Source organism: Saccoglossus kowalevskii, chromosome 4 (assembly GCF_978046115.1).
Source record: "Saccoglossus kowalevskii chromosome 4, keSacKowa6.1, whole genome shotgun sequence".
In the NCBI taxonomy this organism is placed as follows: Eukaryota; Metazoa; Hemichordata; class Enteropneusta; family Harrimaniidae; genus Saccoglossus; species Saccoglossus kowalevskii.
Window position 1 is genome coordinate 7468285 of NC_140644.1, and position 15432 is coordinate 7483716.

The following is a 15432-nucleotide window of genomic DNA, read 5'->3' on the forward strand; positions in this document are numbered from 1 at the left end:
GAATATACTCTTTTTCACATTAAACTTGTCAAAAATCAGTGAAAATAAATTCCATACAAAACACCCAAAAAGCCTTTTCAGCGAAAATTAATTCCACAATACCCATTTATATTTGCTGGCTTGAGCCAAAATCCAGCTGCTGAGCTTGAGTAAAATGCTGTCCTGTAAATGAGATAATTGATCCTGATAGTAAAAATGCAGTGATGCTGACATTTGAATAACGTAGAAATGACCTAGACAACTGTCTATATTGATTATTACACTGATGTATATACCGTAAATGAAGCATTCCATCATTAAAATACTCATGTCACTGACAATCCAGTGTTTCAGACTCCATTTCTTTGAATGAATTACTGAAACCAACTAAAAGATGAAATGTCTGTTTTAATGGAATTAATGCATAATATACATTGGAGAACAAAACAAATTTATTCACATCATGAATTCAAAATGCAGACAATCATTATAAGACATTATTCATTTCATGAACATAGCATATCAGTACTCAATTAAAGACAGAAACAGTCAGTAATTGTCATCTTTTATTCATCTCTACATTTTCTTCTTAAATGGAAAAATATTAAATGTATTATTTTCTATAGAGCTGTTATAAATATCTTACATATCAAAGTGGCAGGGAAAACATTCATTTTCTGCTATAACCTGTAAGATCTCCATTCACTGCTCCCTTTATTGTATGCAGACAACCCTATACATGTACTTGACATATCTCCTGTTGAAAGTCTCCACAGATAGCCAAAACAAATCAAAAGAAGCAGTGTCAGTAAGCTATATGTTAGCACACAAATATATCTCTTGCATGAGAAAGTTTCGCCTATTAATTGTATTTGAATAGCAACACACTGACTTTCATGGTGACAAATCTTTTCTTACACTCTGTATGACAGATCAAATACTTAATCCATCAAAAATATGCATTCTTTTTTAAGAGAATAAAATGAGACAAAAATTACCTCACCAGTATTTAATTATATTGGTTTGATTGGGAGGGGTTGGAATAAATATATACAGTATTTGCTCCATTGGAACCACCTGCTCTTATGAAAATAGCTTAAAGATTGGCATAAATGAGTTCAATGCGAGTACTTAAAAATCCCACTAAAACTTAATTGTTGGCTAGCTTCCATGTGCTTCTAATAGAGGAAAGTAGATTTGTTGTTGATGGTATAGTGTTGAGTTTCTTGAGGTGATCAAGTCTCAGCTGAAACTCGTTTTATCTTCATTCATGCATATCTACTACTACAATATGATTTATATTCATCGTGACAACTATTTCATTGCGTTCATGCATGCGTAACATCCAAAAGTCATCTTAGTTTCAACCCCCTTTGATTACCACAAGTTTAAATTGATTTATAATGTTTGTTCCATTTATGACAGGTGAATTTGGTGCATTTATGCTGTACATTAGTACCGACTATGTATTTGATGGTAAAAATGCACCATATCAAGTAGATGCCCAACCAAACCCATTAAATAAATATGGAAGAAGTAAATTAGATGGTGAGAAAGCTACATCAGATAATCTTACAGGTATGAAATATTGCTGGGTTCGCAATGATGAGATGGCATTAACTGGTGGTGATTTGGAAGTTACAGTCACATTGTAGGTGAAATATTGCTGGGTTTGCAATGATGAGATGGCATTAACTGGTGGTGATTTGAAAGTTACAGTCACATTGTAGGTGAAATATTGCTGGGTTTGCAATGATGAGATGGCATTAACTGGTGGTGATTTGGAAGTTACATTCACATTGTAGGTGAAATATTGCTGGGTTTGCAATGATGAGATGGCATTAACTGGTGGTGATTTGGAAGTTACAGTCACATTGTAGGTGAAATATTGCTGGGTTTGCAATGATGAGATGGCATTAACTGGTGGTGATTTGAAAGTTACATTCACATTGTAGGTGAAATATTGCTGGGTTCGCAATGATGAGATGGCATTAACTGGTGGTGATTTGGAAGTTACAGTCACATTGTAGGTGAAATATTGCTGGTTCGCAATGATGAGATGGCATTAACTGGTGGTGATTTGGAAGTTACAGTCACATTGTAGGTGAAATATTGCTGGGTTCGCAATGATGAGATGGCATTAACTGGTGGTGATTTGGAAGTTACAGTCACATTGTAGGTGAAATATTGCTGGTTCGCAATGATGAGATGGCATTAACTGGTGGTGATTTGAAAGTTACAGTCACATTGTAGGTGAAATATTGCTGAGTTTGCAATGATGAGATGACATTAACTGGTGGTGATTTGAAAGTTACAGTCACATTGTAGGTGAAATATTGCTGGGTTTGCAATGATGAGATGGCATTATCTGGTGGTGATTTAAAAGTTACATTCACATTGTAGGTGAAATATTGCTGGGTTCGCAATGATGAGATGGCATTAACTGGTGGTGATTTGGAAGTTACAGTCACATTGTAGGTGAAATATTGCTGGGTTGCAATGATGAGATGGCATTAACTGGTGGTGATTTGAAAGTTACATTCACTTTGTAGGTGAAATATTGCTGGGTTCGCAATGATGAGATGGCATTAACTGGTGGTGATTTGGAAGTTACAGTCACATTGTAGGTGAAATATTGCTGTGTTCGCAATGATGAGATGGCATTAACGTTACTGGTGGTGATTTGGAAGTTACATTCACATTGTAGGTGAAATATTGCTGGGTTCGCAATGATGAGATGGCATTAACTGGTGGTGATTTGAAAGTTACAGTCACATTGTAGGTGAAATATTGCTGGGTTTGCAATGATGAGATGGCATTAACTGGTGGTGATTTGAAAGTTACAGTCACATTGTAGGTGAAATATTGCTGGGTTGCAATGATGAGATGGCATTAACTGGTGGTGATTTGGAAGTTACATTCACTTTGTAGGTGAAATATTGCTGGGTTCGCAATGATGAGATGGCATTAACTGGTGGTGATTTGGAAGTTACAGTCACATTGTAGGTGAAATATTGCTGGGTTGCAATGATGAGATGGCATTAACTGGTGGTGATTTGGAAGTTACATTCACATTGTAGGTGAAATATTGCTGGGTTGCAATGATGAGATGGCATTAACTGGTGGTGATTTGAAAGTTACAGTCACATTGTAGGTGAAATATTGCTGGTTCGCAATGATGAGATGGCATTAACTGGTGGTGATTTGAAAGTTACAGTCACATTGTAGGTGAAATATTGCTGAGTTTGCAATGATGAGATGACATTAACTGGTGGTGATTTGAAAGTTACAGTCACATTGTAGGTGAAATATTGCTGGGTTTGCAATGATGAGATGGCATTATCTGGTGGTGATTTAAAAGTTACATTCACATTGTAGGTGAAATATTGCTGGGTTCGCAATGATGAGATGGCATTAACTGGTGGTGATTTGGAAGTTACATTCACATTGTAGGTGAAATATTGCTGGGTTCGCAATGATGAGATGGCATTAACTGGTGGTGATTTGAAAGTTACATTCACATTGTAGGTGAAATATTGCTGGGTTCGCAATGATGAGATGGCATTAACTGGTGGTGATTTGGAAGTTACATTCACATTGTAGGTGAAATATTGCTGGGTTCGCAATGATGAGATGGCATTAACTGGTGGTGATTTGGAAGTTACATTCACTTTGTAGGTGAAATATTGCTGGGTTCGCAATGATGAGATGGCATTAACTGGTGGTGATTTGGAAGTTACAGTCACATTGTAGGTGAAATATTGCTGGGTTGCAATGATGAGATGGCATTAACTGGTGGTGATTTGAAAGTTACATTCACTTTGTAGGTGAAATATTGCTGGGTTCGCAATGATGAGATGGCATTAACTGGTGGTGATTTGGAAGTTACAGTCACATTGTAGGTGAAATATTGCTGTGTTCGCAATGATGAGATGGCATTAACGTTACTGGTGGTGATTTGGAAGTTACATTCACATTGTAGGTGAAATATTGCTGGGTTCGCAATGATGAGATGGCATTAACTGGTGGTGATTTGAAAGTTACAGTCACATTGTAGGTGAAATATTGCTGGGTTTGCAATGATGAGATGGCATTAACTGGTGGTGATTTGAAAGTTACAGTCACATTGTAGGTGAAATATTGCTGGGTTGCAATGATGAGATGGCATTAACTGGTGGTGATTTGGAAGTTACATTCACTTTGTAGGTGAAATATTGCTGGGTTCGCAATGATGAGATGGCATTAACTGGTGGTGATTTGGAAGTTACAGTCACATTGTAGGTGAAATATTGCTGGGTTGCAATGATGAGATGGCATTAACTGGTGGTGATTTGGAAGTTACATTCACATTGTAGGTGAAATATTGCTGGGTTGCAATGATGAGATGGCATTAACTGGTGGTGATTTGAAAGTTACAGTCACATTGTAGGTGAAATATTGCTGGTTCGCAATGATGAGATGGCATTAACTGGTGGTGATTTGAAAGTTACAGTCACATTGTAGGTGAAATATTGCTGAGTTTGCAATGATGAGATGACATTAACTGGTGGTGATTTGAAAGTTACAGTCACATTGTAGGTGAAATATTGCTGGGTTTGCAATGATGAGATGGCATTATCTGGTGGTGATTTAAAAGTTACATTCACATTGTAGGTGAAATATTGCTGGGTTCGCAATGATGAGATGGCATTAACTGGTGGTGATTTGGAAGTTACATTCACATTGTAGGTGAAATATTGCTGGGTTCGCAATGATGAGATGGCATTAACTGGTGGTGATTTGAAAGTTACATTCACATTGTAGGTGAAATATTGCTGGGTTCGCAATGATGAGATGGCATTAACTGGTGGTGATTTGGAAGTTACATTCACATTGTAGGTGAAATATTGCTGGGTTCGCAATGATGAGATGGCATTAACTGGTGGTGATTTGGAAGTTACATTCACTTTGTAGGTGAAATATTGCTGGGTTCGCAATGATGAGATGGCATTAACTGGTGGTGATTTGGAAGTTACAGTCACATTGTAGGTGAAATATTGCTGGGTTGCAATGATGAGATGGCATTAACTGGTGGTGATTTGAAAGTTACATTCACTTTGTAGGTGAAATATTGCTGGGTTCGCAATGATGAGATGGCATTAACTGGTGGTGATTTGGAAGTTACAGTCACATTGTAGGTGAAATATTGCTGTGTTCGCAATGATGAGATGGCATTAACGTTACTGGTGGTGATTTGGAAGTTACAGTCACATTGTAGGTGAAATATTGCTGGGTTTGCAATGATGAGATGGCATTAACTGGTGGTGATTTGAAAGTTACAGTCACATTGTAGGTGAAATATTGCTGGGTTGCAATGATGAGATGGCATTAACTGGTGGTGATTTGGAAGTTACATTCACTTTGTAGGTGAAATATTGCTGGGTTCGCAATGATGAGATGGCATTAACTGGTGGTGATTTGGAAGTTACAGTCACATTGTAGGTGAAATATTGCTGGGTTGCAATGATGAGATGGCATTAACTGGTGGTGATTTGGAAGTTACATTCACATTGTAGGTGAAATATTGCTGGGTTGCAATGATGAGATGGCATTAACTGGTGGTGATTTGAAAGTTACAGTCACATTGTAGGTGAAATATTGCTGGGTTCGCAATGATGAGATGGCATTAACTGGTGGTGATTTGAAAGTTACAGTCACATTGTAGGTGAAATATTGCTGGGTTCGCAATGATGAGATGGCATTAACTGGTGGTGATTTGGATGTTACATTCACTTTGTAGGTGTGTGTGAGCAACACTTATTACACTCAGATGAATCTTTGTTTCACTCTGATCGTGATAGCCAGTTTTTCTTGACAGAGTTCAGTGTATGCAGAGACCAAAATAAGGGAAGCCTGGAAGCACAATCATCCTACATTCAAAATCACTTACTCACAGGCTTTGCTATCTTGGTTACTTTAGTGTCAGACACACCTGTACAGATCATGCTGAAACTACACATATACATCATTCATCTTTGCATATACATATGCACATGCAAAATGGCCAAATGGTGGTTATCTTTGTGTTATTTTTTTTCAAACTTGGAATATACATTGCAGGTTATGGGACCTTGAAGCATGTTTTGCAGATGAAGATTGGTATTGTTTTAGAAAGTTTCTGAAATGTGACATCATACATTTGCTGGTGTAGTTGTGCAATTCAAGATGGCTGAATAGCAGACATTTTAGTGCGAAAATGCTAAAAAAACTGAGCAGGTCTTTCGTGAATATATTTAACTCAAACTCGGTACAGAGTTTCAGTTTCTTACGTTATGGTCTTACTGTAAAACTGGTCTAAACAAAACATCCGAATGGACTGAGAGAACTTCAGTTCATAGAGGTCTGACAGTGAAATATGTATAAACCAATCAAAAAAAGGACTGAGAAAATTGTTCAGTTACAGAGGTGTCACCTGTCACCAAAACGGGTTCTACAATTTACAATTTTATACCTGTTATTTTTGTAGAAAGTGCAATTTTGCGAATACCAATCTTGTATGGTGAGGTTGAAAAGCTATCAGAGAGTGCAGTGACAATATTATTCCAAGCTGTACAAGACACAAATAAACCTGCCACTATGTGTGATTATCAGAAACGTTATCCAACACATGTCAATGATATTGCTGTCATTATCAGAAAATTAGCAGAGAAGAGACTACAGGTAAAAAAAAAACATACAAGACATAACTATAGATGGAATATCAGCCAAAATATAATCTAGATTATGCTCAGTTTTTTGTTTGTCTGGAATGGGGTTGCCTTCACTGGCAATTAATGGTATTATCCTCTAATTCTCCAAATTTTTAATTACATCACATGATTTCACAGCACATAAATTAGTAATGAATACATAGTATTTTGAAATTCATTGATAAAATAAATTAAAATGTGTACGTAATGATTTACCTAACAAAAGAACAAATTGGTTATTAGAAATTCTTTTTATTGTACTTTTTTGGATTTTGTATGATTTGACTTGATTTTGTAATGACATCATAACAGTCACTGTACAAATGATCACTTATTTATAACAGGTGGTAACATTTATACTAGTAGCCAATCATTGTCTCCAGCATTGACCATGTGATCTTAAACAGCCAATGATTGTGTCTAGCATTGACCATGGAATCTTAAACAGCCAATCATTGTGACTGTCATTAACTACGTATGTGATTTTGAACAGCCAATCATTGCATATGTTATAGCCCATGTGACTTCAACTAGCCAATTACTGTGTTCATTATAGACCATGCAATCTCAAATAGCAAGTCATTGTGTGTGTTAGTTGTTCAATTATGTTGCTTTATGTCATGATTTGTGAATATCTCAGTTTTGCCACAAAAAACACAAAATCATAGCGATATGTATCTGAAAACTACAGTAAAAACATTTTTCAAATTTGTCAAATGAATTGTTGAACCTGGTTACTCTCTCGTATTTTCAAGATCTGTAAATAATAAATCAGGAGTAAATTCTTTCAAATAGTGACTCCAGAAATTTCGGAATGTTTTCTGTACCTTACTCAAACATGTAGACATTTATCATTTCTACTTATAATAGGTCTACATGTATGCATCATTAATTATCTTCTTCTGCAGCACAGCATGGTTACTAAAAACAAGCACAACAATCCAAAAACTATTCTGAAACCATAAATTATCAGTTATTAACTCATTATGGCACATAGTTCATTTAAGCTTCTTCTATGAGTAGCAAGAAAGTAATTAGAAAGTATAGTTAGATGATGTGAACGATAAACATTTAAATTAAGGATTTTTTTTCAACAAATTTTATCAAATATTAACTTTTAGAATTGTGTTGATGGTTGAAAATTGATGATTATTTTCAAGATGGTGGATATATTTAAAAACGTTGAGAATGCTACATAACCTCCCAAATTTCCAATACTTTAACTCTTAATGCTGTTGAAATGAGAATAGTCTTACTCTTATATATTCACCTGTAAAGTGTTACTTTATGGTATTCAACTGCCAGTGTCATCACCCTGAAGTACGTCAAACTCTATTTAATGATACTAAAGCATTCCGGAAGACGTAAAAATGTCTAAAACATGAACAAGTCATCATCATAATCAAACAATTCTTTATATCAATGCTGATTGAGTAATAATTATCTCATAAACATTAAATGTCTACTTTTAAGTGCAGCTAGACTTCCTGTAAATGTACAGACATGCAATTAGCACAGCAATTCACCTGTGTATTGATAATACATCCTGGTATATAGCAAGTATGTGTATTAGTTGTACTTGACTAACTCTACAATGACCATCTTTTCATGCATATCAACTGTAATCCACAGATAAATCTAACTCAGAGACATTAGTTCCACCCTTGCTATGTTCCGCATGAAACATTATATTGTCACTGTTAACAAATCAGTTCCATAATGATGGAATACTGTTTTTTGTGTTGATATGTGTGTAAATGGTGAGATTCAATGGACTTGGCATGAAGCTAATGGTAAATTTATACTTGGGAAAGTTTCCATGGCACTCTTAGCCTATTTATGAAAGTGAAATATTTACAGTTTATGTTATTTATGTTGTCCCAAATGTATTGTATTATTCTATTTTATTCTGATTTGATGACTTTGTATGTATCAAAAACTTGAGGCAATAGTGTGTTCACATTTGTTTTTGCATTCCCCGTAATGCCATAATGTTGCGTAATATACGTGGGTGGCGTAAGAGCAATAAACTGGTGAAAACATGTTACCCAGGAGGATATTAGCACTGACCCAACTATTACATAACAATTATGCCAGCATAAAAACAGATGTGAACACAAAACAGACCTAAATGCTTCACTCAGCAATCATTTGCAATGGGTTTATTGGAAGTTAGTATTGAAGTGAGCTTCTAAACTGACATACATGTATGATTATCTTATTTCAAAGTAGGTATATACTGGGGTACTCACAATATGTATTTTATTTTCGGCATGTTGAGCTCAAGATGTACTGAAAATGTATATTATTTTGACATTTAATGGCCAAGAGTTATCAAATATTTATGGTTGATTGCACGAAAGAGTAAATAAATGAAAAAGTACACAAAAGACAAAATTATAAGGTCAACTGAAAATTTGCCAGTGCAGCAGTTCTAGTTACCAACAATTACACTGGCACTACTTTTTCTAGTTTTATGCAGTGGCAACTCTAGCTATATATAAGCCTATCATCTCACAACACATTCTCTTAAAATTACCATTCTGGCGTTATGTATGTAATTAGATTTTATTAGCAGTGACACTGATATATATGTTTATAATTAGACATTGTTGACCTAACTGATCACTGGTCCAGAACTGTCTCATCAACTTACTTAGGAATGTCATGGCAACTGTGGGGATTAAAAACCCAGTAATTTTATCCCCATGTTAGATTAACATTTTACATCTGGCAAAAGACACAGCATCTTGGGCTTTCTGTGTAGATGGGTGTGGTGTCAGATTGATATCTGGCAGACATTGGCATGGGTGATGACAATCTACAACTCCACTGGGAATCAAGAGAATAGCCTACTGAATGTCTAGCAGAGATTTGATGCTCACCATATACAGATGTGCAAAGATTTGCTCCTCTGGATATTGTCTGAATACTTCCTCTTTTAATAAAAATACTTCCCTAGAGTATAAACTCTAGACTTGAAAGCCTTAAGGAATGGATTAACTCTTCATCATAGTTTATTTGGTGGCACCATTTGAAAGTAATGTTATGTGACTTAAAGTTTCTGTCACGTAAATTAAGTGGCAAACTCATAAAGCTTATATGAAAAGATAAAGAAAATGTAGAACAAAATTTATATTTATATTTATTATTGCTCTGCTTCACGGCCGAGGTTTTTCCGTCTACAGGATGATACAAATACCGATTTGATGATCAATTATTTCTGCCCACATAAACCACACAGTTATGCCACAAAACATGAGATTTAGTGATATTAACATAATTATTGGCAATCTGCTCTGCTAAGATTGCCCTTAAATCACTTTTGTGTGTGTGTAATTTCCAGTTTCTTCATCAATTCTTCTGTGATTTTTTTGGCTGGGCCGATTTAGTTCAAACGCCTTCAACTCTAGTAAAGTGGTAAAAATCTGAAAAAATTCCTGGCCCACCTTCACCATGACAACATCCAAAAAACTGATTTTTGAATACTCTCGTTCCAAATGTATTACCTCCTATCAGTCTTGTAATAGCAGTGTTCAAATGAGCATGCTTTTTATTTTGGCTACGTTGCGCACAGACAAGAGATCACCAGCGCCAAAATTGTTACACTGTGTCAACGTAATCCCAACGCAACTTTGAAGGAACTGTAAATGCTGAAATGCAACAGCCGACATGTTGTTTGATGGCTAACCAGCCTAGGGGCTTGTTTATATGTTTATCTTAGTTTTTACAACTGTACAGTAGAGTGTGTATAGATATACGGTACTATTATAAATACAATTGTTAGCCTTCCTAATGTTCTGCTCAAAAACAGACATTTCCTGTCATAACCATGAGCTAAAAACCAGGTCGCACATGTCGGAACTAACAAGCCATTTACATCTTAACTTGTTTAATCTCTTGGGATGTTTTTAATCCAGTTTCAGTTTTAGTTCTCTTGTTATATAAACATGCATTTCCTCATTCTGTCGGCATTTTGATACACAATGTAGTTATTGTCTATAGTTGAGTGGAATTTACTTTATGCTGTGTGCTTCTTTTCAAGTATTATGCAGATAATGTACACAAAATGAAATAGAAAATGAGCTGCATTAGATCTTGAAAATTCCAATAAATGTAGCACCGGATGATCTCCAGAAATTTATTGTTTTGATGACTTCAAAATATCATGTCTTTAATCAAAAAGCAGTTTACACTTTTAATTCAATCTCATGTATTTATTACAAACCACTCTAACTTTGTGGTTTGAATTAATATTCTAATAATATAGCAAATACAGTTGCATCAAAATTGTGTGTCTTTAATTTAATTTAATTTAATTTACTTCCTTTCATCTGTTCTGTCCTGAAATGTCCACAACTCAGCCGAATAATGTCTGTGTACAGTGACTTGTTGCCTTGTATCTATGTAATTTGTTTGTTTGTTTTTCCTAAATTGAACATCTTGATAACATAATGCTGATGTAATTCATGACTATATACTAAGGGTAATTTCAAAACATAAACAAAATTAACTTCTCTTTTATCTGACAAAACAGGATCCATCCATCAAAGGTATCTTCCACTATAGTTCAAATGAACTGATGACAAAATACAGCATGGCAATGACTATGGCAGAGATATTTAACATTCCATCACAGCACATTGTAGCAGACAAAGAACCATCTAAAGGTACTCCTAGACCATATGATGTACATCTAGACTCCACTAGATTACAAAGTATTGGTATTACTACTGAACAAACACCTTTCAAGGAGGGTATACAAAAATGTCTTAAATCATTTCTCAATAAGTAATGTATTTTATTTAGTACAGTACATGTATATGCTCTATTGCAAATGCATGTAAACCCCAAATTACATTTGTTGGATGTTGGATGTTGGATATGGCTTATTTTAGGCATATCAATTCAGTAATTTACATATTAATGTGCTACTAATAGAGCATATACAGTAGCCATATTATGAGGCTTTTGATGTGCAGCTGAAGAAGTCTGTTGTAGGCTTGGGTTGTAATATTTTGGTGAGACCATGTGATGCTTATTATAACATTATATTTTACAGACATGCAGAGAACTTTGCATTTGTCAATTTAAGAGGGACACTGATTTTAAGCTTTTATACTTAGATTCAATCATTATGGTGCTATTATAGAGAGGTGGTTGTCATGCCATATTATCAGATATGGGCCCAACACAACATATACACAACGTGTATGTAAAACAGGTTACCGGAGCACACAATTTGAACGTAGCTACATGATAACCAACACCTTTTAAACCAACATGGGGAAAGTGGGAATATATAGAAGTGCAATACAAATTGCCAATAAAATGCTTGCATGAAGCAAATCACAAAATGCCTACCAAAAGATGGCTGTGGCAGTTGGGGTGGGATCATGTTTCATGCTTCATGCTTTTTTACCATGGTGATAAATATTATTCATGATTTCTACATACACTTCTAAGTTCATTCTGGTGGCCGCCAGAATCAGGAAATTTTGACAAACTAAGCTGAGATGTAAAAAGAAATGTAATTACCCAATATATTACTCCTTTTGCTTTTCATTTTGTGACAAAACAAAGTCTTCAAATATATACTGGGACAAGTACCGGGGTAGGTTCAAATCATGTGACAAATTCAGTCAGTTTGTCTGAAAACAAGTTGTACCACAATGGAGTTTCTCTGATTTCCAGAAACTGATCTTGTTGTTGAAGAAAGTAGAATTATGGGTAAAATGCCTCGAATTGTATATATTCAGGTATTTACTTTTTTAAGGGGGATGTATGTAAATTTTTTACAGCCACAATATCATCGGTACCTTGGTAGAAAAAAAATGATTGAATTACATCAAACTCAACTTATTCACGTATATGCTAACTTTTTACATGATTGTGCTCCTATTAGAGAAAATACAAAAAATTGCATGAATATGGCATGCAGAATCACTGAAGTTGTGTGAGTTGTTCTATTACTACTATTATTGAACAGCATTACTTCCAAATGGTAGATTATAGATTGACTATTGGGTTGCTATGACAATATTATTGCATGCATTTTTTCATGGAATGAGTAATAAACGACTATTATAATGATTTTTGTGGTTGTGATTTATAAATTTCAAACATTGAAATAGTTAAATATTGGCAATATCAGGATTTGTTATCTGACTCAGGGCACCATGACTATACCTGCACCCAAGTCTTTGATGATTTCAATCTCCGCAGTATTCTAGTGCTGTGATTTTATCTACTTGAGACATGTATATGTTAGTGCAGTTCAGCTTAGTTCACCTGCTCACCTTCTGAATTGTGTCCCCTATAGCTTAAATGTTTGCAGGTATATTTTCCATCTAATTTATGTTCTAAAAATACCACTCTCCAAGTCTCTGTTTTTCAAGAGGTTTTGTCTCGCATACAGTCTCCTGTGTATGACTAGAATAAGATGTTAAAGTATACTTTGGAATAACAACCTCCTTCTTCTCCCCATTTCAGATCACCATTCATCAAACAAACACTAACTTTATTACTTGCTAAAGATATTAACCATTCTCAAGGGCTGATAGAAACTGTTTGATATAGACTTTGTATATCATGGCTAAACAACCAAACACTCCATTAATACAGCTATGATAAGGCCACTGGCAAAATGTGTCAATTCAACAGCATTCAGGATGTTGTTGACGTCTCCTATCAAGAATTCTTCAGATACTTTCAATAGTAATGACAGCATCTCCAAATAGGGTCCAAGCTTTGAATTTCCCTGCAAACATTAGATGACTCACTCTGTCTAGAAGTTAATTTCCTTGGTCATGCAAAGTTTCTACTTACCCCCCCCCCCCCAATAATATACTGCATTGTGCTCATGCTCTACACTGGTCATCATTGTGTTCTTAATTAGGGTTAAAAATCGTGTCCAATTTACTGTAATTACTGGTGATTACTGAAACTCTCAATTTGATGAAAATAAAACAGTTTTGTGAAAAGTAAAAGTGATCATTGTTATTGTTGCTATTAACTTTGAGACTTAATTTGGATGAGGAAATGCCTTGATAAGTATTAATTTGTACTTGAAGTTTACAGTAGTTTGCTTAGTCTTTTATAAACATTGCTCTTGTCTCAAAGTAGACCTTTTTAGCTTCGCTGTTGACTTTGTTGAGTTGTGCTTATCATACGAGTGATTGTCCGTTGTCCATGTCAACTTTTTACTTTTTTGACTTCTTCTCGAAAACTACAATTCTTATTGCTTTGATATTTGGTGTATATTTATTTTGGGCAGACCTCTCTTAGATTTGTTCATTTCATGATGATATCTTTATTGGTAATTCTCTAATTTTGATGAATATTTTTGGTAAAAAGTGATATTTTCGATTTCTTGTTGAAAACTGCATGTCTGATTACTTTGATATTATATATATAGGGACTACATGTGGGCCTCTCTCAGATTTGTTCATTTCATGATGATATCTTTAATTCTCCAATTTTGATGAATATTTTGGTCATTTTTGGTGAAAAATGATATTTTCAAATTCTTGTTGAAAACTGCATGTCTGATTGCTTTGAAATTATACATATAGGTACTAAAGGTAGACCTCTCTCAGATTTGTTCATTTCGTGATGATATCTTTAATTCTCCAATTTTGATGAATATTTTGGTCATTTTTGGTAAAAAGTGATATTTTCGACGACTTGTTGAAAACTGCAAGTCTGGTTGCTTTGATATTATACATGTAGATACTACAGGTAGACCTTTCTCAGATTTGTTTATTTTCTAATGATGATGTTGCTTATTAAAAATAACCAAAAATTATTTATACATCTACAATAATTGAACAATGTTTCAAGTTTAAGTTTTTTATCATCAATAGTGCCTTTCACAACATCAGGTTTTTCTTCAGTAAATTTAATTTGAATTAAATATCTGTGTTCAATAATAGCGTATAAAGAAAAAAACATTATTTATCAATAAGAATGTGGAGCTTTTTATTGTTCAATCAATCTATCAAGTTCATTTTAGTTAATAGCAAAAAGAAAATTGCTAGTAATTACTTCTCTAATTACAAAACATAAAATAACAATGACTAGCATAATTAGTTGTTACAGCTGCTGTTTTGTTAACGGTTATAATGGTTAGCAGTGTACAGTAAAATTAATCTATTCAGATGATGCATTTTGTTTTTACAACATTTTGATTTTTACTGTCAAAATTGCTAAGTACCGGAAGGGCTTTGTGATGTAATGTGAGTATGTAAATGATGAACAAGAGTAAATCTTTCTCTTCAACTGTAAGTAAAACTTTTTGGCTTGTCTCTATTGTTCTAACAGTCCACTACATTTGATAGCAAACTGTTTTTGCTCACCATTTACTAGTGTAACCGGTCTTAATACCGGGTCCCAGGAAAGTTCTCTATCTTCGTTACAAATATTCCCCATTTTCTAGTTTCTGTGTTCTCAATGATGCTCAATGATACTAGGAAAGAACTTTTTTCAGAGCAAAGTTGTTCTTGCATGATCAAAGTGAAGAGTACAACGTTTTTTTGGGGTTTTTTTTAACCAGCAACACCATGAATTTGAACCAAAAACTTCAGAACAACAAGCTGTGTGGGTGCACAGCCAGTCTACTGAATGAGCTAAGCAGGTGGTTTGTTGTTGAATACAACATTTAGTTCACTATGATACATACATGAATCAGGTACAATTTCTACAGATCACATGAAAGGAGTTGCAC

The 15432-nt window shown here is 34.7% G+C and overlaps 1 protein-coding gene across 2 annotated transcripts in view; it reads left to right on the plus strand.

Annotated features, from left to right (window-relative positions):
* Positions 1 to 15432, plus strand: part of LOC100371994 (methionine adenosyltransferase 2 subunit beta-like) — a 36873-nt gene that overhangs the window by 19172 nt on the left and 2269 nt on the right. Inside the window, exons 4-6 of one of the 2 annotated variants that reach the window (XM_085497695.1) lie at positions 1405 to 1557; positions 6485 to 6678; positions 11245 to 11377. In XM_085497695.1, coding sequence (XP_085353821.1) covers positions 1405 to 1557; positions 6485 to 6678; positions 11245 to 11377 — 480 coding nt within the window. Of the gene's footprint in view, positions 1 to 1404; positions 1558 to 6484; positions 6679 to 11244; positions 12799 to 15432 lie in introns of those variants that run through there. The other variant, XM_002741343.4, reaches the window with a different exon arrangement.